Source organism: Urocampus carinirostris, chromosome 11 (assembly GCF_059441175.1).
Source record: "Urocampus carinirostris isolate Australia breed hairy pipefish chromosome 11, RoL_Ucar_1.0, whole genome shotgun sequence".
In the NCBI taxonomy this organism is placed as follows: Eukaryota; Metazoa; Chordata; class Actinopteri; order Syngnathiformes; family Syngnathidae; genus Urocampus; species Urocampus carinirostris.
In genome coordinates, this window is record NC_142359.1 from 3,925,858 (window position 1) to 3,950,943 (window position 25,086).

Genomic DNA, 25,086 nt, shown 5'->3' on the forward strand with positions numbered 1-25,086 from the left:
GTGTTGAAATCCAGCAGAGGAGCTAACCAAGTGTTGTGTGTGACTCATTCATTTGCAGGTAAATTGTACCCGTTTTTATACTCCTTATTGTTATTATTTCTATTTTCTCATATATATAAAAAAAGGACGATGTTGGTTAAAATTCAGTTTAAAGAAAAATATGTTGAATTCATTGTAAACGTTAAAACAACACTCTACAATCTCTTGTTAAAAGTATCTTTTCGAACATATTATGTAATATTATTTTGTTGTTATTGTTTTTGTTCTGTTTTTATTTTAATGTTCGCATAAAGTTTTCATTCATTCATTCATACATACTACAATTAGAACCACAGTAAACGATTTATACCCTTATGGTAAATTTTAGTGTCATGATTGATCATTCGAAAAATGTCTGACCAAAAGTGTAAAACAATTCACGTGGCGGGAATCGAACCCCTGATGATACAGATGACACTTAAAAAGGCATTTGAAAAAAATGGAAATAACAGAAAGTTGTACTGAAAGGCATAAATGAAAGCAAAGTCCGATTTTCCATGAGGTACACCAAGGTGTTGTCGGGTGTGTTTCTTTTCTAAGCATAAAACATTTAGTCACAAAAAACAGGGGGTGATTTTCACGTTTGGCATTGAATGTGTTTTTTAACTCGTCTAACAGTTGAGTGAATTCCGTTTTACGCCTGAACCAACTTACCACACTATACAAACTCAAATGGGAGCTGTGAAATAAACAGGGTTGGGTAGGGTTACTTTAACTGGATTACTTTAAATGACTTTTGGATGACTCCAATACCAAATATGCTCATAAAAGACAAAAGAAGCTAAATAGGAATAAAATGATGACTCACAACACGTGGTAAGCTTTCTCTCCTGGCTTTGATCTCTTTGATCTCCGGCAAACCTAACATAAAATGCCACAGAAACAAAATGAAAATAAATCCAAACATCATTTTTGCCATTCCATGTGTTCCGTTACTCCCCAAGCCTGCACAAAATTTTGTCATTTTATTCATATTGAGTTTCTTTTGTCTTTTATTAGCATATTTGGTATTGGAGTCATCCAAAAGTCATTGAAAGTAATCAAGTTCAAGTAACTTTACCCAACCCTGCACGGGGTAGGATATCGAGATCATACTCATATTTTATTCCTGCAGTCCAAATTATTAAACTTAGATGATTTAGTAAAAAGTTTCACTGCACAATTGTTATTTAAGGTCAACAAAAACATAGTGCCGGAAAACATCCATAAATTATTCATTCAGAAAGAGGGAAATTATAATTTACGGGGCTGTAGTCAATTCATAATCCCAAAGGTGAGAACCACCAGGAAAAGTATGTGTGTGTCTATGTGCGGAGTCAAACTTTGGAACACTTTACAAGACAAGATCAAACAATGCCCAAATATTCACTTGTTCAAATTTAGATACCAAAAAAACTACGGAAGATCCTCTTTCGTATTCGGATCAAAAATCCGAGTGAGAGAGCAACTTGCGTCCAGCAAACACCGGATCGTGGGCGCAGCCCTTCTTCTCTCTTTCAATAAAACGTGTGGTATAAACGTTACGCAAATGGGTCCTGTTTCCGTTCTGGTCGTGACAGCAAGTGGCATCGCTGAGAAAAACAGGGAAAACGTGTGGTCCTTAACATCAAAGCGGCGCTGCCGTGAGCGGCTGCCTTTCCAGCAGCTCCCCTGTTATCTCTCACTTTTTGTGATTTTTTGTTTTATTGTTTGCTTCTATCTTCGGTGTTTTTCTTCCCGTTTTGACAACTACACTATGGATTATTTCTATCCTATGGACGTGGGTTTTAGCGCACAAAAATGCGTTTATTCAAGGAATCAACTCCTTGCCCTGAAGAATTCTTGTGCCGGCGTGATGAAGGGGCCTATCGTGGAGGAAGAACCGGAGCTTGCGAAGCAGCTAGCGGCGTTATAAGTCTTCGGTACCATCCGCAATCATGATAAATGCAAACTCACTACCAAATGAGATTAACGAGTGCTGGTGGAAAACATGTTTTGCGGAAACGTGGCTCACGTTTAGCATTCCAGACGCTAACGTGTAGCCACCCGGAGCTACCCGGAGCAATCCGGCTTTAACGCCGCTATACAGAGACACGAAAGCCTACGGGAATCGGAGAGGAGACGGACTCGCTAACACGAGGTGGTGTATCCCTGGACACAAAGAAAAAGATTTCCATCTGCCGCAGGGATGTCGAACTTTTGGCCTAGCGTGTGACGCCATCCACTCCGCTGTGGCTAACTACAACACAGCACCCCAAGGCCATCCTCTTAATCTGTTAATAAACAACGGGGTAGACTGCTGGAAGTGTGAATTTCCCTACGGGGATGAATAAAGTATCTATCTATCTATCTATCTATATCCCTTGTGACTATTTTTAAAGCATCGCCCGTTCCTCTTGTCTGTCAGTCATCGAATCGAGGAAGCAAGCCCTGTTCTCCTTCTTTATTAATAAAAACCGAGAAAACGAGCGCTATTAGGTCCTGTGTCCGTTTCTGGTCTGTGACAGCTTCACACTTACCCATTCACACACACTCACACACCGATAGCAGTGTCAGCCATGCAAGGCAACTACCTGCAATCGGGGCCATTAGGGATTCAGTGTCTTGCCCAAGGACACTTTGACATATAACTCGGAGGAGCCGGGAATCGAACCTGCGAGCTCTTGATCCCAAGACGAGCGCTTTACCTCCTGAGGTACTGCTGACAACAAAGTCATGGTATTGGGTGCTAAAATACAGGTTCAACATAACCACTGTATATCATACTCTCACCGTAATACACCGGAGCCTCCGCAGACTCCACTGGCCAAATGAGAAATAAGCGGTGCTCGGAATGTAATGGACTGAACCATTTTAAGGCAGTGGAGTAGTGTTCTGGTTTGCCCTGCGTCCTAGACGCATCATTTTTGTTGGGGACGCATTGTCTCAAATCAACGTGCGACAACAGTATTTTTAAAAACCTCATTTTTGGGGATGCTTGGGATGAATACAAGAGGTTTACAGGAAAATCTTGTTTCTCTTCAAATGCTAATATAAGCTTAGCAACAGTTCAGGTTTTGTTTCCATCCAGTTTTAATGTCCATAAAAAATGATAAGGAGAGTGGTACAAAATTGCACAATACAGCATGCAAATATTCTTCTGAGCACATCAAAAACGAAAGCCGATTGCGAAGTCTCCTGCCTCGTCAGAGGCTCTGCCACACTTCCAGTTTACCGTCGGTATCCCGGGGCCACGCGTTGCAGACCGATGGTTTTGTCGGCGCCGCACCTTGCGGAACCCTTGCCGGCCGCCGAAACCGCCGGTACCCGAGATGGTGTCCGGCTATCGTTTTCAGATCCATCGCAGTTTGGTCTTGAGGTGGACTGAAAAGCTCCTCTGGTTTGGGATGAGGGGACGGCTACACGGCAGTGGAGGGTGATTGACCCTGGGGAGGGGATACACGCAAACCAACTCAGCAATTGATGCAAACTATAGTAGTATTACTACTCTCTGATTTGAGTTTTTCATTTTTTTCATTTTCCAAGTACTCGTTACCCTAAAAAGTAATAGATTTCTTTTAAACGAGTGATGAACTACCTAGCCACTCCTTTGCACATCTGTTCTCCTCTGGACTATCGTACTCCAGTGTTATTGTTATTGTACAGTGACTTGTTTACCTGACTGCCCATTTTGCACATCTGGTTAGCTGCTCCTCTTGCACTCTTTGCACTACTGTATCATACTATACATAGCTATAATTATTTAGTATATTATTAGTACATTCAAGGAAACTGTGCGGGTCAGATGTATCGACATTTCGTTCTGTATACACGTGTACTAGGATGACAATAAAGTAGATCTGAATCTGAACCAATTGGCAGAGACACGAATCAACCAATAGAAGCTCAGCAAGTTTGCCCCGCCCCTTCATTTGAATAATATTTTGTTGTGGCAAAATGCTCTTTAAAAATACGTGCAATAATCTGTGGTCTGTGCAGCCCTTTGAGACTTTTTGTGATTAAGGGTATCAAAAATAAACACGACTTCGCTTGACTTGACTTGACTCATCCTGAGGTTTTTGAGTTTTTCCTTGCCCTCGTGTAGGTTTTAGATCAGGGGATGGTGTCATAATAGTCTGTAGTTTGCAATAATCTGTAGTCTGTGCAGCCCTTTGAGACTCCTTTTGTTAAAGGGCTATACAAATATACATGACCTGACTCACCCTGAGGTTTTTGAGTTTTTCCTTGCCCTCATGTAGGTTTTAGATCAGGGGATTATGTCATAATAGTCTGTAGTTTGCAATAATCTGTGGTCTGTGTAGCCCTTTGAGACTCCTTGTAATTAAAGGTGTCACAAATAAACTTGACTTGACTCGACTTATCCTAAGGTTTTTGAGTTTTTTTCTTGCCCTCATGTAGGTTTTAGATCAGGGGATGGTGTCATAATAGTCTGTAGTTTGCAATAATCTGTGCAGACCTTTGAGACTCCTTGTAATTAAGGGTGTCACAAATAAACTTGACTTGACTTTATTTGACTTATCCTGAGGTTTTTGAGTTTTTCCTTGCCCTCATGTCGGTTTTAGATCAGGGGATGGTGTCATAATAGACTGTAGTTTGCAATAATCTGTGCAGATCTTTGAGACTCCTTGTAATTAAGGGTGTCACAAATAAACTTGACTTTATTTGACTTATCCTGAGGTTTTTGAGTTTTTCCTTGCCCTCATGTCGGTTTTAGATCAGGGGATGGTGTCATAATAGACTGTAGTTTGCAATAGTCTGTGCAGCCCTTTGAAATTCCTTGTAATTAACAGTGTCACATATAAACATGACTCGACTTGACTCATCCTGAGGTTTTTGAGTTTTCCCTTGCCCTCATGTCAGTTTTAGATCAGGGTACGGTGTCATTATAGTCTGTGGTTTGCGATAATCTGTGGTCTGTGCAGCCCTTTGAGACTCCTGGTGATAAAGGGCTATACAAATAAACATGACTTGACTTGATTCTTCTAAATTCTTATTTACAAATCATTTTATTCTCAAATGAGCTTCTCTCGATAAACACTAAAAATTACAATCACCAACATGGCTGATATATATAAACTCACAGTTAAGGCTCCACACATTATTTATTAACGTACGACCAGCTGTTTGCGAAAAAGGGGGCTGGGGGTGGTAGGAACATAGTTCTCACGGTCGTATGAATAGAGCAAAATACCACACTGACCGTGTTTTAGTGAAGGCTTTGAATTCTAAAAAGCTCTCAAAAGGTTGATTCAATTGGGAATCTCTCCTTTAAATTTAGGTAATGGCGCTTGAAGGCTTTAACTCCAAAACAACTTCAAAATATGGGTCACTCTGTTTTTCTTCAGGTACTGGTTGGGAAATGGACTGGTGACAACTGTGCCATGACACAAACGCAGACCAGGAACCATCAGCAGTGGAAAAAGCTGTCCAGAGTCAGTGGTGTCCCAACAACCCAGGCAGTTAAGGGATCCGTGAACTGTGGTGTTCCGCAGGGTTCAGTACTTGGCCCCCTTCTTTTCAGCATTTACATGCTACGCAGATGACACTCAGCTATATCTTCCGATGGAGGAATCTGCCACACTAAACTGTGGAAATTTGGAGGCCTGCCTCACTGAGATAAAAGAATGGATGTCACTCAACTTCTTGCGCCTTAAGTCTGAAAAGACCGAAATATTAGTTATTGGTCCATCTACATGCCGTGACTTGTTCTCAAAAACTGCTTCTAACATTGACAAATGTAATATCATCCAGAGTGACTCAGTCAAAAACGTAGGTGTCATATTTGACCCCGATCTGTCCTTTCAAACACACGTTAAGAATATTTCGCAACATTGCTAAAATTCGTCCTATGCTGTCTAAATCAGGTGCGGAGATTATAATTCATCCCGTCTCGATGACTGTAATGCACTACTCTCTGGTCTCCCAAAATCAAGAGCCTTCACCTGGTACAAAATGCTGCAGCCAGGCTTTTAACTAAGACAAGAAAGTTTGATCACATGACCCGATTTTAGCTAACCTGCATTGGCTCCCTGTTAGCCTAAGATGTGATTTTAAAGTTCTGTTGGTAGTATACAAAATCATGCATGGACTTGCTCCCTCATATCTTTCAGATTTTATTTCCCCCTATGTTCCGGTCCGGAGCCTTCGCTCTAAAAATGCTGGTCTACTCGTGATCCCAAGAGCCAAGAAGAAATCTGCAGATCAGAGAATGTCTCCATTGGGTCCTGGTGCTGTGGAATTCTCTGAATTCTGAGATTCCATCTGCAACCTCAGTGGAACTGTTTAAATCTAAGCTTAAAACACACTTCTATTCTATAGCATATAAATAATCTATATTTCATGTTGATAATGTGTGTATTATTTGCCCTCATGTAGGTTTTAGATCAGGAGATGGTGTCATAAATAGTCTGTAGTTTGCAATAGTCTTTGATCTGTGCAGCCCTTTGAGACTCTTTGCGATTAAGGGCATCACAAATAAACATGACTTGACTCTAGGACCTTCTCAAACCAGGAGTTTTGTTTCTAACCCTGATTTCACTCTATCAATGTTTAGATTGGTCCTAGACATAGTCATTATTTTAGAATAGCTTTTGGGAGGCATCAACACAATTATTTTTTTCACGACGGCACGTAAGTTGTATTCAATAGCAGGTTCTAGTCACCATGTGTTCCACACCTGAGATAAGCTGGCAGAACTTCTGCTAGAGCCACTCCCAGACACTGGGGAGCCGCCTCCGTCCTTGAGGCTGCCGACCGACGAGGAGTCCGAGCAGCTGCTGGGCACTAAGAAACCAAGGAAGGCGAAACTTTAGAGACCGGAACGCGAAAAACGGTGAAAGTGGCGTCACGCGTTCCTCACCTCTCTCCAAGTCGGACATTTGACTCGCGCTGGCGTCCAGCAACAGCTTACTGGACACGCCCACACACAGTGACTCCTTTAGACACAACTCTGCACGTGGAAGGGTTTGCATTTCAGGGTAGCTCCCGTCGTGTCAAATTTTGGTTTTTACAATTTGGAACCATTAGAGTAGTGGAATTTTCCAACTGTTACGCGTTGTTAAGAAAACTACAACTCAGCACCCCGAGGCCATCCTGTTAATCTGTTAATAAACAACAAAGGAGACTGCTGGAAGTGTGAATTTCCCTATGGGGATGAATAAAGTATCTATCTATCGATTTAGCTTGTCTATGGAGAGCGGGCTAACACTTTCCACAAAAACAACAGCGACCAGACGTTTCAGGTGCTGTATCTGAGTCGGATCATGAAGGTTCTCTTGTGACTAGTAGCGCTCTCTCTCTCTCTCTCTCTCTCTCTCTCTCTCTCTCTCTCTCTCTCACCCCTTTTCTCCCACTCTGTCTCTTTCATTCTCTGTGTCTCTCTTTTTCTCTTCCTTTGTTGCTCTTTGTCTCTTTCTCTCTCTGTGTCTTTTAACCTCTTTCACTCTAACTTCCTTTTTTTCCTTTTCTCTCTCTCTCTTCTCTTTCTCTCTTCATGCCCTTTGCACTTTCTTTTCTCTTTTCTCTCCTTCTGTCTTTCTGTTTCTCTTTGGATTTCTTTCTTCCTCTCCCTTTCTTTTCCCCCTCTTACAACTTTTTATCTTTTGTTTCTCACGCTCTTTCCCTCTCTCTTTTTTCCCTGTTTTTTTCCTACATTTCTTTCTTTTCTTTTTTTCTGGCTTTTTTTCTACATTTTTCCTTCTTTTTTTCTCTTCCTTTTGTTTCTTTTTTTCTCAGCTTTTCACTACTTTTTCATTTCGGTATTTTTTTCTTTTTTGTTCTATTCCCCCCTTCCTTTAAGTCATTTTGTGTATCATTTTACATCATATTTGGTCATGTTGGGATTAAAGAAGCAAAAACAACCCGAAGAGCCGTTTAGGACCCGAAAGAGTCGGTTCCTTTTAGTGAGCCGAGCCAAAGAAGCCGGTTCTCAACAAACTCTACTAACTTTGCTCAACTTCGTTCTACTTCGACTCGACTTCAAAATACCGCATTTAGGACACAACGTCAGGGGAACCCGTGTATTTTGACCTTCATGCACTGTAACTTTGACTTAAATCGCTTCTTAATTAGAAAGTTTGAGTCCTCATTTTTGTGCGCTGGCTAGATTTTCTTGTGCACCTGCGCAGCTTAGAGGGAACACTGCTCACCAGTGCTATTGATGGCATGTGTCCAGAGCAGGCGGGCCACGTCCCGGGTCCAGGCCTTGCGTTGCTCCCCGTCGCGAGCCTGAAGCGTGACGCAGTCCCTGAGACGAGGAGCTTGTCGGATCCAAACTTCGAACTTGAGGCCGTCCTCGCCCACGCTCTGCGTCAGGCCCATGTCGGCAGTCTGTCACATGACAGGGACGGGAGATTTCTCATTAATGCAGGGTACGGTCTTGTTAGGAAATGAAATATTAAAATTGTACCGTTTACCAAATTGTTCGAATTACCGTAAATTCTGGACTATAGAGCGCACCTGATTATAAGCCGCACCCAACACATTTTAAGAGGAAAACCGATTTTGTACATACATAAGCCGCACCTGTATATAAGCCGCACGCGCCCACATTTAAACATGTAACACAAACACAAAATTACCCCAAACCCGACTTTAAGTCCCGCGATTGAAACTAAATGTCCTTCGTTAAAGTCCACAGTCCAAAAATCACAGCTGGCAAAATGAACGGAAAATGATACCGGTACTTAAGGTTTGAGAGTCCGGGTCCCGTTGAAAGTTATCCAAGGAAAAAAGTGTATATTTCCAAAGGTAAGGGTGGGAAAAATATATCAGATGAACACATTTACTCACGCAACTCCTTTTTCTTCAACCGACTTTTTACCCCCTCTTCTTTCCTTGTCTGTTCCTCACCTTTAGCGGTCCCCACTTAAACTCGGCACCCCGCGTTTGTTCCGCCCCTCATTTTTCGTTCACCCGTGCAAAACATATCAGAATAAGTGTCTCAAATAAATACATTATAAAAATATACAGTTGCAAATACATATTATACACGGGTTACACATATTTACAAAGAAAGACGGTACACCGAGAGAGTTTTTTAAAGCTTTAATAATAATAATATAGCTTTGACAGGGCAGTTCATGGTAGCAACACACCGTTAGAAAAATGACATAAATTGGCCGCATCACTGAAAAAGCCGCAGGGTGAAAAGTAGCGGCTTATAGTCCGGAATTTACGGTAATTATCTGACTCCATTAACCAAACACCGCCTAACAATGCGCGCTTGTTTCTGGATGGGAAAAGATGGACAAGAATAGCCGACATTTTCACACGGGGGCAGATTGAATTTCTTAAATAATTTAACTAAGTAAACTTCATCGAATATATGGCCGAATTAGCCAAATTAGTGTAGCTTGAGTCTCTGTCAAGCCTCCTCTTTCTTCCTCCGCCCATGTTTTTTTTTTCGCAAGCTCCTCCCATGGGCGTGCCAGGAAAGCCCCCTCGCCTCGATGTCTGAAGAAACTCAAAACAATGCCGAGCGTTTATCAAAACAGTGCCTGACGTCCTTCGCCAGAGCCCTGTTCTCGAAATTCCCCAGCCGAAACTTTCCGAATTTGGATCAGCGTGACCTGTCATTGAACTTCAGCCTACCCGGTGAAAATCTTCATTGCATTCGATAAATGTAACTTGTATTTAATCGTATAAAATCCTTTATAGTGAAATGTATAAAATCTTTCAGTCTGAACCTCAGGATGGTTCTTTTATCTAGAAAAAATGAATGTGAGAGAATGGAGAAAACAACGTCTTTCCACAAAATACCTGAGGGCTAGTTACAGCCCGTGATCACATTTCTTACTGAATAATACGTGTCCCACCAGTAATGTCGACCGCAGTTTAAACTGAATTTGGATCAAGAAAAAAAAAAATGACCATCTCACCAGATGATGGCAGTAGACCCTTAGGCTATCATCTCCAAACAGAAGAGAAGCTTCAGCGACAGACTGCTGTCACAGACTGAGGAGATCATTTCTTCCTCATGCCATGAGGCTCTTTAACTCCACCCGGGGGAATAAAATCCCACATGAAACCCCACCCCCACATTTGAATAGTACCCTATTTTTATGACAGTGTGTATTTTCTGTAGCACTATTTAGATATATATCAACACGTTATATTGGATATTTTTGTATTCTAGATCTTTTTTTTAATTTTATTTTTCAAAACAAGGATACTGCTGCAAGTGTGAATTTCCCTACAGGGATGAATAAAGTATCTATCTATCTATCTACCTTGCACTTGGCTTTCTGTGAGAATTTTAGCTAAGCCCATTTCCGACATGACAACTGTTAATTAAAAAAAGGAAAGTTGACTGTGAGGGCTGCCGCTTCCATGACAAATGGAAATTGGAGTATTTTTTTTCACCCAAGTCCGAAAACAACTGCATTTTTATTACAGTGTGTATTTTCCGTAGCACTATTTAAATACTCTATAGTGAAACGTTATACTGGGTATTTTTGTATTCTATATCTTTATTTTATTATTTTATTTTTCAAGACAAGGATACTGCTGGAAGTGTGAATTTCCCTACTGTATTATTTCGATAGTATTTTTTCAGATGGAAGGCAAAATAATATATGAGGTCCCTGTTTTTGCTTGTTGCTTGATTTTTTAGGAAAGAAAATAAGATCACAATTACCAATTATATCAAATCGCAATACTTTTATCGTGATATAATACGAATCGGCACCTTAATACCGTGATACATTCCAGTCCTGACCAAAGCATATCGTCCCACCTTAGTATAGCAGTTACACAGTAGCTCTTACTTTAATCTGAATTGCATGCTCCTTATAGTCTGGTGCACCTTATATATGACAATTGTCTATTTTTGGGGTCTTACAATCCAGAGTTCATATATAGTGCGGAAAATATGGTAGTTTCTTCTCTTCCAAATCCTCGCCCTGTACTTGTACAAAGACTGTGAGTACTATTTGCACCTTCATGCTGTGTTTGTAGCTGTAGGCCACGCGTCCCAGACCGCCGTTGGGGCCTCCTCCGCCGCTCTTCTGCTTGGTGAAGAGAATTGCGTCCTGGTAGAGGAAGACCCTTCTGACGCCCACACGTTTCCGCCGGGTGCCGCCGCACACCGTCAGCTCGCCCTGACGCACCAGCTCACCTCGCTCCGCCACGGGAATCTGATGCAAGTGATATCGTTGAAGAAAGTTGGTGATATACCGAAGATTCTGGACAACAGTGCGGACATGATAGAAAGCCACTTCTGCAAATTTAAGAACCAATTATAATTTTGTCTGGTCACGAATCGGCGAGTGAATGGTTGCATGTCTCTGTGTGCCCACTACCCAAAGCCGGCTGGGATGGGCTCGAGCGCCCCCGCAACCCTAGTGGGGATGGATAGAATCTTGCCACAATATTGCACGAATGTATTGATACTGGTTACTGGTGGTTTCAAAAGGCAAGCCTTTCCCTAAATGTTAAAAAGACCATGTCTGTGTCCTTTGCCTCTAAAAACAAGTCTATAACCGGAAACAGGTCCCAGAAATCAAGTACAGTGGAACCTCTGTTTTCGAACGCCTCTCAGTTCAAACAAATCGTGTTTTAGCCCCTATTTATGCCTCCGAAGAACGTCAGTGCAAGCAGCAAAGTTGCTACAGGTGAAAAAAGAAAAGTAGTGCGTACAACTATTGCATTTAAGAAAGAAATAATAGCAAACTATGAAGGAGGTGTGCGAGCGCCTTCTGCTGACCACCACAAAGGTAAGAAATCCTATGCATAATTCTTTTCTTTATCCCTTTTTTTTATTTTTACACGTTCATGTTAGCGTAATCTTTCGTACGGAAGATTACGCTAACGCGAACGTACGATTAGCCTGGGTTAGCTTGATGTTTACAGGTAAACCTTCAGGGTGTTGGAACGGAGCCCAACATTCAGGGTGTTGGAACGGAGCCCCCTTTCCAATGAACGCTCACCACTTGTTGTGGAGACCCGGGTGCTAAATGACTTGTAAACGACCTGATTTTTTTAATTTTGACACGTTCATATTAGCGTAATCTTTCGTACGGAAGATTACAATAACGCGAACGTACGATTAGCCTGGGTTAGCTTTATGTTTACGTTAAACATTCAAGGTAAACATTCAGGGCGTTGGAACGGATTAAAACGATTTACATTATTTTTAATGGGGAAAATGATTTCGGTGATCGAACAAATCGGTTTTCGAACAGGGTTCTGGAACCGATTATGGTCGAGAACCGAGGTTCCACTGTACCTGGTACTTGTACTTGATCCTTGACTTCGATTTGACAGCCATGTTTAAAAAAAAATGTAGGATTGCCAAAGCAAACTTGTATACATTTCAACTGATCTGAGATTACTTTCACGCACTGCATGATCTTCTCACACATCACCTACAGCATTGGCTCCACAGTCACTACAATAAAGTCACTACAGATGATTCCAGACGAGTCCTTGAGGTCACATCATTGTGTAAGTTTGGAGAACTTCAAAATGTTATCTTTTGGGAACTTCATGACCATCAAAAGGCCCCTCAGGTTCTTAGTGAGAGCATAGTTCCTCTCAGAGCCGTGGTCTCCAGAACCAGAGGAGCTCAGAGCAGGAACTGTCAAGTCCTGAGGCGGGAAACTACTTTTGGACTATCAGATTTTACTGTACAAGGCACTAAAAGCCTGGAACTGTTTACCCACCGAACTAAAGGAAGAGTCAAACTGGGTCCTTTTAAACAAAAACTTCCATAATTTTAGATCAGAGGTCAGATATGTGACCAGCAGTAGCCTCTGCAATTGTGGTGTTTTATGAAATTGTGTATTGTATGTATGTTTTTTTCTGTAAAAGTCCTTCTGGGGACAGACGTTGAGAATTAGTTTTGGCTAAAATGTTCTCTATGTCTTTGTTTTCTTTATCCTCACTGTAAAATGTGGACCTGGAGTGCCACGTCCAATTTCGTTGTCACAATATATTCAACCCATGTTGTAACAATGACAATAAAGGTTTTTATTTAGTTTTATTTAGTTTTCTATTTTATTCTGTTCTACAACAATGACAAAGGGCCCCGACGAGCACTGCTGCTGGGGACACTGAAGTTGCCGCAAACACTCTTGCGACCATTATCCTCGTAAAAGAAAGCTTCAGCTTATTTAAAGCCGCAGTGTTTAAAATGTAGAAAAATGGCCGCTCGTTGCCTGGAATTTCGATAATGGTTTTGTATACGAAGCGTTGGATTGACTTATATTGTTTACACTGGATTCTCAGATGCGTTTCAGCACACTAGAGAGGACAGTAGCTCAGGAGGTAGAGCGCTCGTCTTGGGATCAAGGGATCCCAGTTCGAATCCCGACTCGTGCGTGTTACATGTGGAAGTGTCCTTGGATAAGACACTGAACCCCTAATACCCCCAATAAGCAAGTTAGCGCCTTACATGGCTGCAAGGCCGCTATTGGGAAAATGTGTTTTGGGCGGCAGTGGCTCAGGAGGTAGAGCGCTCGTCTTGGGATCAAGGGATCCCAGTTCGAATCCCGACTCGTCCGTGTTACATGTGGAAGTGTCCTTGGGTAAGACACTGAACCCCTAATACCCCCAATAAGCAGGTTAGCGCCTTACATGGCTGCACGGCCGCTATTTGGAAATGTGGAGCACATTGTAAAGCGCTTTGGGAAGTCATTGACTTGAAAAGCAACTGTAGAAACTGGATAGTGGACAGACTAATTTTGTCTTCAAAGGGAAAGCAGGAAAGTCTCACCGGACAGCCCACAATGAGATCGCTGGCCCTGAGGTCCTCGCCGTGCTGCTGGGCGTGTCTCAGGACGGAAAGTGTGGAGTCGGTGGTGGGGTTGATGCCACCTAGCTCGTCCAAGGCCTCGCAGTACTGCTCCAGCCTCTGCAGGGGGGCCTGCAGGCACTGAGGAAAGCAGAGGGGCGACAGAGGGGAGGAAGCGGTGGAGGGGAGTTTGGACTGAACAAGGGAGGGAAGAAAAAAGTGAGGGAGGAGGCAGACAATGAGCTTTTTTTTCAAATATTGGTTCATAAAGGACTCCGGTATCGTTTTTATTTCAATTTTTCATCAAAAGACCCTTCAGGCATCCCGTTTTTACCCTTTAAAGATGAATTGAAGGGTTGCAGATTTGAAAGCGTAGGCGAGTAGATAAGTACCGTATTTTCCGCACTATAAGGCGCACCTAAAAGCCTTTATTTTTTTCAAAAGCTGACCATGCGCCTTATAATACAGTGCGCCTTATATATGGATCAATATTAAGTCGCAAAGTCTTGCAATTAAGGCAAGCAGCCGCCGACTCGATTTTCCCCCGAAGGCGAAGTCGTCCGCGGTGTATGATGGGATTTATATACCGGCGTTTCATTGGCTAACCAACGTGTCAATCATCATTTGAATCAGTCACTATTGGCTAAAGTTATTGGAAGGTAAAGGGGGCGGATCCTTTTTATCATTTACAGGCTCGCATAGGCTGAAGGGGCAAAACAAAGCCTGCAATTGGCCGAAAAAGATGAATGTGAATCACACGTTGGGTTGCACTACGGCATAGAGAAAACATATTTTACTATTCTGTGTTTGTAAATATTTGACTCTCCTGGATTTACTACACTCACGGTTGTAAGAAGACCATGGTTACGTATCATTATTGAACGTGATGGCTGCAAGAGAACTTAGGTGAGCTATGCGGATTTCTATTTTCCCGGTATCTTGTTTGAGAACGATCTTAATGTTTCTGTGATGAGTCTATTTTTAAACTCAATTCAATTCAAAGTGTTTATCGATATATGCACAGTAAAGAACGCCGTTTCCCTGCACAATAAAATTCTTACTTTGCTGTCCACACAGTTGCCAGCAAGAAATAAAATGGAAACTAAGAAATGTTTCTTTGGTGACATCGTACAGACACTGTTTCCGTACATGTCTGAGACACGTATTTGCGTCTTCGCAAGCTTTGGGAATGTTAAGGGGGTAATAAGTTGGACTGAACTATCTGACTGTTTTGTCCACGTTCCCATTGTAGCGCCTTATAATCCGGTGCGCCTTATGTATGTCAAAATAGGACCAAAAACTATTTTTTGGGGGTGCGCCCTATAACCCGGTGCGCCTTATGGTGCGGAAAATACGGTATGTTTGGGAAAATAGCTCGCAGTAAAAACTAGCGTAGCATAATCTGAATTGTGTATAATGAAGTGGTTCATTTTACATTTTGTGAAATGAACAGTAAACTAGTTAATCCAAACCAGTGATCCGCAACCTTCTCTGTACCTCAAATGTCAGACAATATTTTTGCGGCCAGACTCAATAATGACATTGGTCATAATAATGATAACAGAGGCCTAAATCCATCCATCCATCAATCATCTGCACCGCTTATCATCAGTAGGGTCACGGGGGTGCTGGAGCCCATCCCAGCTATTTACAGGCAGTGGACACCCTGAACTGGTTGCCAACCAGTCGCAGGGCACACAGGAACAGACAACTTGCTCGCTCATTCACACCTAGGGACAATTTGGACGGGTCATTTAACATGATATGCATGTTTTTGGAATGTGGTAGGAAACCGGAGTGCCCGGAGGAAACCCACGCAAGCACGGGGAGAACATGCAAACTCCACACAGGAGGTTCGATCGCATGACCTCAGAAACGTGCTGCACACACGCTAACCACTGCTCCGCCGTGCTGCCTGAGGCCTAGATCCACTTTGTTATATTATGTCATCGTCACACAGTCACGGTAGCATGTTGTACAATATTGTTTAGGCTCAACTCTTTCCCATAATGCTCCATTACAACATTGTACAATCTGGCACCATGAGTTAAAATAGTGCGATGAGATGAAATCAAATGCTTTTTCCTTTGTCATCCATTTGTCTAGTGGTTAGGATTCGGCTCTCACACTGCCAGGATCCTGGCTCGATTCCCGTTGTATCCAATGAGCAAATATGGTCATCTCCAAACGAAAGAGCAGCTTCAGGGACAGACTGCTGTGACAGTCTTGTTCCACGAACAGACTGAGATCATTTCTTCCGCATGCCATGAGGCTCTTTAACCCCACCCCGGGGAGTAAAAGCCCATATTAAACCCCACCCCTACATTTGCATATTACCCTTTTTTATTACAGTGTGTATTTTCCGTAGCACTATTCAAATACTTTATATCAACACGTTATACTGGGTATTTATGTATTCTATATCTTTTATTTTATTATTTAATTTTTCAAGACAAGGATACTGCTACAAGTGTGAATTTCCCTACGGGGATGAATAAAGTATCCAGCTATCTCTCTATCTATCTACCTTGCACTTGGCTTTCTGTGAGATATTTAGTTAAGCCCATTTCTGACATGACGACTGTTAATTAAAAAAAGGAAAGTTGACTGTGAGGGCTGCCGCTTCCATGACAAATGGAAATTGGAGTATTTTTTTCACCCAAGTCCGAAAACAACTGCATTTTTATTACAGTGCGTATTTTGTATGAATAAAGTATCTATCTATCTATCAGCATTTGACGACTGCTCAATCATTGCTCAAATACAATATTGTGAAATGTCGCGTATAACTCACATTCAAACTGAGTTGTTTGGGGGATATAGAAATGTGTGTATACACAAATGAATAAGGTATAAGTAAAAAAATAAAACAACTTTTTTCCTTTTTTTCCAGCCTGGTGCCCAACGACCCGCATCCTGGTACCGGTGCGCCCTCTAGTGGTTGCGGACCACTGATCCAAACCAAACAAATAAACACAACTCTGTTTAAGTGTCTCACTTTAAAGAAGTCTGCAGCTTGCATAACCAGGGGCGAATCCGGTTCCAGTTTAGTCCTGATGTAGTTGGAATAGTGCAGAAAATGGTCCTTCTGTAAGGACCAAAATAAACAGCATGACACATGTATTAAGGGCAGGGTTGGGTAGAGTTACTTGAACTGGATTACTTTCAATGACTTTTGGATTACTCCAATTCCAAATATGCTAATAAAAGACAAAAGAAACTAAATATGAATCAAATTTAGTGCAGGCTTGGGGAGTAACGGAATACATCGAACGGCAAAGCTGTTTGGATTTGTTTTCATCTTGATTCTGTCGCATTTTATGTTCGTTTTGCCGGAGATCAAAGCCAGGAGAGAAAGCTTACCACGTGTTGTGAGTCATCATTTTATTCATGTTTAGTTTCTATTGTCTTTTATTAGCATATTTGGTATTGGAGTCATCCAAAAGTCATTGAAAGTAACCCTACCCAAGCCTGGTCGCATTTTATGTTAGTTTTGCCGGAGATCAAAGAGATCAAAGCCAGGAGAGAAAGCTTACCACGTGTTGTGAGTCATCATTTTATTCAGATTTAGTTTATTTTGTCTTTTATTAGCATATTTGGTATTGGAGTAATCCAAAAGTCATTGAAAGTAATCCAGTTAAAGTAACCCTACCCAACCCTGGTCGCATTTTATGTTCGTTTTACCGAAGATCAAAGAGATCAAAGCCAGGAGAGAAAGCTTACCACGTGTTGTGAGTCATCATTTTATTCATATTTACTGTATTTTGTCTTTTATTAGCATATTTGCTATTGGAGTCATCCAAAAGTCATAGAAAGTAATCCAGTTAAAGTAACCCTACCCAACCCTGATTAAAGGGACAGCTCCCATTTTTCGATTTTCACTCACAAATTTACTGAAACAGTCCTGCTGAAGCAAGCTTTGCACCAGCGCATCCTCCATGGCAGGAAGAAGTTCCTGAGAGTGGAAGGCGATCAAAGCGGCCCAGCAGGGAAAGAGGGCATCTGCTTTCCCTCGAATGAGGGCCGGCGTGTCTGAGATCTCCAACAGGGGGAGGTAGGTCTCCTGCACTCCCTTGAGAACCGCCACATATTGTCTCTCGCTGCTCAGCATCCTGCACCACAGTAGGTAGAGTTTGCTGCGGAGGAACCCAAAAACCAGCGATAAATCAAAAGACCAGATGTACGAAATAAAAGCTCAGGTACCTCTGCGCTGTGGAGCCGATACGCTCGGCCCCCATTTCCCTTTCGGTCCTGCCGAGCAGCACGTGTTGCCGCGGAGACCCTGTGTGGTCCACAACCTCCTTGCTGCTGACTTCCACTCCCCTGATCAAGACCCCTCCTCCTGGTCCTCCTCCACCTTGGAAGGCCGGGGCGACGCCGGTGGCGATCACGGGGTCCGCTAGGGCCCGGCGACCCAGCCAGGACTTGGGGGACGTACTGCATTCGTGGGCTTTGGGATTGCAAGCGCCTCTGCGGGGAGCCAGGAGGGCCTGCAGATCAAAACTGGGATGTCTCTTCCTAGGGGGCTTGGGTGGGAGTGCTGTCTCTGGAGGCTGAAAGAAGATGAACATGGTCTTTCTACCTTGGTCATATCTCTCAAGAGGGGTGACTGCCAGCAAGACAAACACATACAATAACAAAGAAAATAAAAAAGGGAAAAAATAGCAAAAACACTCAAAAACATTTTTGGACCATGGCCAACCCAAATGCCCAAACACCCAAACAAGTTAAGCACCTCGGCACCCAAGTCACTTTGTCCCTCCAGATGAAACGGGACACCAGAAAGCAGCCATATCACTCGGGTCAGAAGACACAACACTCTTCTGTTCAACAGCAGGGCCCGACAGCTTTCGCTGGTTTACCCCTGCCGTATCGTGCACGCGTCCAAACATTCCACTATCCTTTTAAAATGAAAACCAGTACCGTAAATTCCGGACTATAAGCCGCTACTTTTACCCAAACGTTCAACCCTGCGGCTTATTCGGTGATGCGGGCAATTGATGTCATTTTTCTAATGGCCGCCAGGGGCGCTCGAGTACAAAAGGTCAGATTTAGACCGGTGGAATATATGTGCCGAGGAAGACTGCAACTTCTTGGCTTGACTAGCGGCGAGAGATCTTTCACTAAAACTGGCTGCATGCGAAAGGCAACTTTTTCGCTAGTCTGCCAGTGGATCCTGACAGGGGGGGGCGGCATCAAAAACTCACCAACAGGTTCCGAAAAGCCGGTATGCTGCGTGACGGAGAGAAAGGCACATAATCAAGAGTGGATGAAAGTTCCAGCGACAGTGACAGTGGGACGACGTCTATATGACAAAGTTTCTTTCCGACACTAAGGAAGACGACTTTGATGGCTTCAGTTCTAAGGAGGAAGATGAGGACGGTTTACCGTGATTTTTACAAGTACGGTATGTTTTTTTAACAGACCCGTTTACTGTTTTGCGAGCGTGTTGCTACCATTAACTGCCCTGTCACAGGCCCCGTTTGGGATGAAAGTTATATCATTATTATTAAAGCTTTGAAAACTCTCTCTGTGTACCGTCTTTCTTTGTAAATATGTGTAACCATGTGTAATATGTATTTGCAACTGTATATTTTTGTAATGTATTTATTTTAGAGACTTATTCTGATATGTTTTGAACGGGCGAATCAAAAAGAAGGGGCGAAAACAACGGGGGCTGACGGGAAGTGGAGTAAAGGTGAGACGTGTTTGTGCGCGCGGCAGTCAATAGTGGATATATATTTTTCCCACCCATACCTTTGGAAATAAACACTTTTTTCCTTGGATTACTTTCAACGGGACCCGGACTCTGCAGGTCTGCATCAAACCTTAAGTACCGGTATCATTTTCTGTTCACTTTGCCGGCTGTGAATTTTGGACTTTGTACTTTAATGAAGGAAATTCAGTTCCAATCGCGGGACTTAAAGTCGGATTTGGGTTAGTTTTGTGTTTGTTACATTTTTTATTGTGGGCGCATGCGGCTTATATACAGGTGCGGCTTGTGTAAGTATAAAATCGGTTTTCCTCTTAAAATGAGGTGGGTGCGGCTTATAATCAGGTGCGCTCTATAGTCCGGAATTTACGGTATATGTTTCCACCTGGTTTCGAATCAGGGACCTATCGCATGTTAGGCGAATGTGATAACCACTATGTCATGGAAACAGCTGAAAAACATGGTAAAAAATAACAATAAGAATGCATTTTAGTTCGAAGGACACCCATAGTCGCTGTACACCGACATTCATGTCAATAGTAAAAAATAGAACAGCTAAAAACAAGTACAGTGGAACCTCGGTTCTCGACCATAATGGGTTCCAGAACCCTGTTCGAAAACCGATTTGTTCGATCGCCGAAATCATTTTTCCCATTAAAAAGGTAAAGACAGTTGATGTGGAGCAAAAGTGAAAGGAAGCAAAAAGGTCGGGTAGGGGGTGGTAATGTGTATTTGGGTTTGCAGGAAACCTAGAGTTGGGTGCAATGTTCCCTGTCATTTTCCCCGGGTCTGAGCGTTCACACAAAGTCGGTGAGCAACGCTTGAAACAACAGTGAGCAACCGTAATCCCAAGTGTGGCAACTAAGTCATTATCAAACATGTCCAAAACTTGACATCAAGTTACATTTTGCGGAGTTTCCGGCAATGCAAAATTATTTTTCTCTTTTGAATGAATTGATTAAAACGTCGTTTGTTCTTACAATTCTTTCACAAGATATCTATTTCTTTTTATTTCCTGATATATTTTGTCACCTAATATTCACATTTTTGGGGGCTTATTGAGTCGGTTGCAAGATACAGAACTGTACTTAATCACATTTTTCAGTGGAAGTACAATGTTGGCAACAAGATTCACTTGATATCATTGGAAATTATTTGAATGCAACACAAACTTTTTCTTCTTTTTCCCTATTTAATTCTACTTTTTTTTAATTCCTTTAAGAAAAATCTCATTGTGTTTATTTTTTCCGAGCTGTTACTATTTTCTTTTTGTTCTCTATTTACTTTTTTCCTTTGTTTCTTTCTTTTCTTCTGTTTTTTTTTTTCTAAATTTTTCCTTCTTTTTTTCTCTTCCTTTTGGTTCTTTTTTTCTCAGCTTTTCACTACTTTTTCATTTTGCTATTTTTTTCTTTTTTGTTCTATTGCCCCCTTCTTTTAAGTCATTTTGTGCATAGTTTTACATTATATTTGGTCATGTTGGGATTAAAGAAGCAAAAACAACCTGAAGAGCCGTTTAGGACCCGAAAGAGGCGGTTCCTTTTAGTGAGCCGAGCCGAAGAAGCTGGTTCTCGACAAACTCTACTAACTTTACTCAACTTCGTTCTACTTCGACTCAACTTCAAAATACAAAAATAGTCATGTTGGGATTAAAGAAGCAAAAACAACCTGAAGAGCCGTTTAGGACCCGAAAGATCCGGTTCCTTTTAGTGAGCCGAGCCGAAGAAGCTGGTTCTCGACAAACTCTACTAACTTTACTCAACTTCGTACTACTTCGACTCGACTTCAAAATACAAAAATAGTCATGTTGGGATTAAAGAAGCAAAACCAACCTGAAGAGCCGTTTAGGACCCGAAAGATCCGGTTCCTTTTAGTGAGCCGAGCCGAAGAAGCTGGTTCTCGACAAACTCTACTAACTTTACTCAACTTCGTACTACTTCGACTCGACTTCAAAATACAAAAATAGTCATGTTGGGATTAAAGAAGCAAAAACAACCTGAAGAGCCGTTTAGGACCCGAAAGATCCGGTTCCTTTTAGTGAGCCGAGCCGAAGAAGCCGGTTCTCAACTAACTTTACTCAACTTCGTTCTACTTCGACTCGACTTCAAAATACCGCATTTAGGACACAACGTCGGGGGAGCCCGTGTATTTTTACCTTCATGCACTGTAACTTTGACTTAAGTCGCTTCTTAATTAGTCATTTTGAGCCCTGATTTTTGTGCGCCGGCTAGATTTTCTTGTGTGCTGAGAATGTGCGAGCGGTGCGCAATTGCGCACGCGCGCAGCTTAGAGGGAGCACTGGTTGGGTGTCATCCTCAAAGGAGTGGAAAGAGATGGAAAGTTTATTATAGATGTGGCCAAGGAATAGGAGGTAGGTTATGAAGCGGAGGGGCTCTGGTAAAAAGCCCTGGGGCACACCTGTGGTAACTAGAGCAAGGTCAGAAGAGAAGGAATTAAATTGTGTGAAGCATACTCACACTTTTCTTTAAAAGGTTCTGAAGGAACTTTCCTCCAACCCCCGTTCCTTCTCTTTTGCCTCCCTTCTCCTCTCCGATTTTCAGCGTGGAGCAGGTCTGCGGTCTGAAGAGCGATGCGAGCGAACCCCAAGACTGCAGCCCAGCCTCGCCTCCTCTGGCCCCCGTCTCCCAGTCGCTGTCCCCCTCCGCTTCCCACAGGTTACCGGCGGCAGTCTTGTTCTTCCCCGAGCCTTGACTTCGCTCGGACTGGAGGAAGCGTGGCTTCACCTGGGCTACGGTCTGCTGGTAACGCTCCACTGTACGACTCCAGAGATCCAGCAGCGGTCCGCCGCCCAGGTCTACGGCCAAGGAACGGGCATCTTGGAAGCGAGAAGGTGGAATCGGGGGTAGGGAGGCGAGCGGGCAGACGGGGGAGGCTGAGGACACTTCGTCGCACCACTGGGAAGCCTGGATAGAAAGGGGAAAGATTCAAGTCAGTAGGTCAGAGATTCAGATTCAGAACGAAATGTCGATACATCTGACCCGCACAGTTTCCTTGAATGTACTGATATAAATAAAATGTATTGAGTTGGAGTATTGAAGTACTAATAATATACTAAATAAATATAGCTATGTATAGTATTATTATAGTATTATACAGTAGTGCAAAGAGTGCAAGAGGAGCAGCTAACCAGATGTGCAAAATGGGTAAACAAGTCACTATACAATAACAATAACACTGGAGTCTGATAGTGCAGAGGAGGGGTCCCATTCGACCTATTCAAATTATCCAGGTGAATTGCATGGATATGACATCGCTGTTTTCCATCTGCCATCAGTATGTACCTGGATTTACTCGTCTGCTACATGCCACGTGAACTCCAAGAAATGACATAAACATCTCTCTGAGTTAAAAACTTTATGCTAACTCATAACGCTAACAACCGGGGTTATATATACATATAACCCCATATCTACATACCGTAAAATCCGGACTATAGAGCGCACCTGATTATAAGCCGCACCCACCACTTTTTAAGTGATTTTCCACTTTTGTACTTACACAAGCCGCACCTGTGTATAAGCCGCGTGCGCCCGCATTAAAACTTGTGGCACGATTACAAGTTTGACCCAGACCAGGCTGTAAGTTCCACGATTGTGATTTTGTAGAGATTTATTGATCTATATTCTTTATCAATTATCTATTATCCGTCAAATCATAATACACTTCAAAGCCAATAGACCGAGACACTTGCTTCCAGCCAAAAGGCTGAGTCAAGGTCCTAGCCTCCGAACGACACAATCCAAAAGGGGGGGGTTTGTAGAGGGTTATTGTTCTATATCCTTTATCAATTATCCATTATCCGTTATCGGTCAAATCATAATACACTACGAGGACTCTTGGCCGAGACACTTGCTCTCAGCCAAGAGGCTGAATCAAGGTCCTAGCCACAGGGCCAAACAGCGATCAGTGCGAATGCACCGTTCCCAGAGGTACTGCAATACTGGGCCGATGCGTGGAGTGGACAGAGCAAGCTCTTACTCCATCTCCCAATTGCAAAAATCAATAGTTCATAAATGCAGAACTTGATCTTAGCCAAAAGGCCGAGAAGCTAGGCAGCGATCAGTGATAGTCTACAATCTAAAAGCCAATAGTACACAAACCTAGAACCACAGTCGGCATCATGAATGGAAAATAATACCCGTAATTAACGTATGATGCAGACTTGTAAAGTCCGGGTCCCGTTGAAAGTAACCCAAGGAAACAAAAGGTATATTTCCAAAGTTAAGGGAGGGAAAAATATATATCCACTATTGTCCGCTGAGACAACAGACAGATCTACCGGTGACACAGCTATACCCCACTTCCCATCAGCCCGCGTTTGCTCCGCCCCTTCTTTTTGATTCGCTCGTAGAACACATAACAAAATAAATCGTCGGGCGTCTTCCTCATTATCGGAACGTACTTTTCCTTTACAGACAATGTATGCATAAACTTAGAGGTTGCTGTCTTTCCATTCCATAAATTCCATAAGTTTTTCACTCAGAGAGATGTTTCTGTCATTTTTTACTTGGAAAACTCTTGTGTTTCCCTCAGGTTTCTCTCCCACAATGCACCTTGCTCACCTCAGTCAGCGTGGAAAGCAGCCGCTGCGTGTTGTCCAAGGCGCTCCAGCGGTCCGATAAACAGTGGGACATGTCCCGTAAACGGTCCTTAAACGGAGGGAGGTGGGCCTGGATGTCGTCAAGACCCGGCCAGTCCAACTCCTTCCAGTTCTCCAGGTCGCCGAGCACGGACAAAGTGCGACTGTGCAATTCCTAAAACAAAAAAAAAAATGATTATTTCATACTGCCACTGGGTGGTGCCAAAGTACAGCAAACATTCCGCAGAGCAGGGGTGTAAAAAACTCATTTGAACTCGGGGGCCTCACGATAGAGCAAACATTCTGTCGGGGGCCGGACCAGTAGATGAAAGAAAAAGAAAAAGAGAGATAAAGAAATAAGAGAAAGAGGGAAAAGGAGAGAGGGCGGGACAAAGAAAGAAATAGATAAAAACAAAAGATAAAAAGTCGTGAGAGAGGGGGAAAAGAAAGGGAGAGGAAGAAAGAAATCCAAAGAGAAAAGAAAGCACGAAGGGTAGGAAGAGAGAAAGAAAGAAAGAGCAACAAAGGAAGAGAAAAAGAGAGACACAGAGAGTGAAAGAGACAGAGAGAGAGAGACACAGAGAGTGAAAGAGACAGAGAGAGAGAGACACAGAGAGAGACACAGAGAGAGAGAGAGAGAGAGAGAGAGAGAGAGAGAAAAGGGGAGGTGGAAAAGGAGAGAGAGAGAGAGAGAGAAAAGGGGGGTGGAAAAGAGAGAGAAAGAGAGAGAGAAAAAGGGGGTGGAAAAGAGAGAGAGAGAGAGAGAAAAGGGGGTGGAAAAGAGAGAGAGAGAGAGAGAGAGAGAGAAAAGGGGGTGGAAAAGAGAGAGAGAAGAGAGAGAGAGAAAAGGGGGTGGAAAAGAGAGAGAGAGAGAGAGAGAAAAGGGGGTGGAAAAGAGAGACACAGAGGGAGAGAGACACAGAGAGAGAGAAAAGGGGGTGGGTAAAGAGAGAGAGAGAGAGAGAGAGAAAAGGGGGTGGTAAAGAGAGAGAGAGAGAGAGAGAGAGAGAGAGAAAAGGGGGGTGG

General features: G+C 42.8%; 1 protein-coding gene and 1 pseudogene across 2 annotated transcripts in view; both read right to left on the reverse strand.

Annotated features, from left to right (window-relative positions):
- Positions 1-2,447: 2,447 nt before the first annotated feature.
- Positions 2,448-25,086, reverse strand: part of arhgef40 (Rho guanine nucleotide exchange factor 40) — a 47,535-nt gene continuing 24,896 nt past the window's right edge. The window contains exons 16-26 of one of the 2 annotated variants that reach the window (XM_088348197.1): positions 24,044-24,235; positions 21,938-22,384; positions 17,954-18,303; positions 17,637-17,862; positions 16,749-16,838; positions 13,733-13,945; positions 10,956-11,153; positions 8,166-8,346; positions 6,878-6,967; positions 6,695-6,801; positions 2,448-3,443 (exon numbers count right to left, since the gene is read on the reverse strand). In XM_088348197.1, coding sequence (XP_088204323.1) covers positions 3,417-3,443; positions 6,695-6,801; positions 6,878-6,967; positions 8,166-8,346; positions 10,956-11,153; positions 13,733-13,945; positions 16,749-16,838; positions 17,637-17,862; positions 17,954-18,303; positions 21,938-22,384; positions 24,044-24,235 — 2,121 coding nt within the window. In that variant the 3' untranslated portion in view covers positions 2,448-3,416. Of the gene's footprint in view, positions 3,444-6,694; positions 6,802-6,877; positions 6,968-8,165; positions 8,347-10,955; positions 11,154-13,732; positions 13,946-16,748; positions 16,839-17,636; positions 17,887-17,953; positions 18,304-21,937; positions 22,385-24,043; positions 24,236-25,086 lie in introns of both variants that reach the window. The other variant, XM_088348196.1, reaches the window with a different exon arrangement.
- Positions 23,389-23,533, reverse strand: LOC148356224 (U2 spliceosomal RNA; annotated as a pseudogene).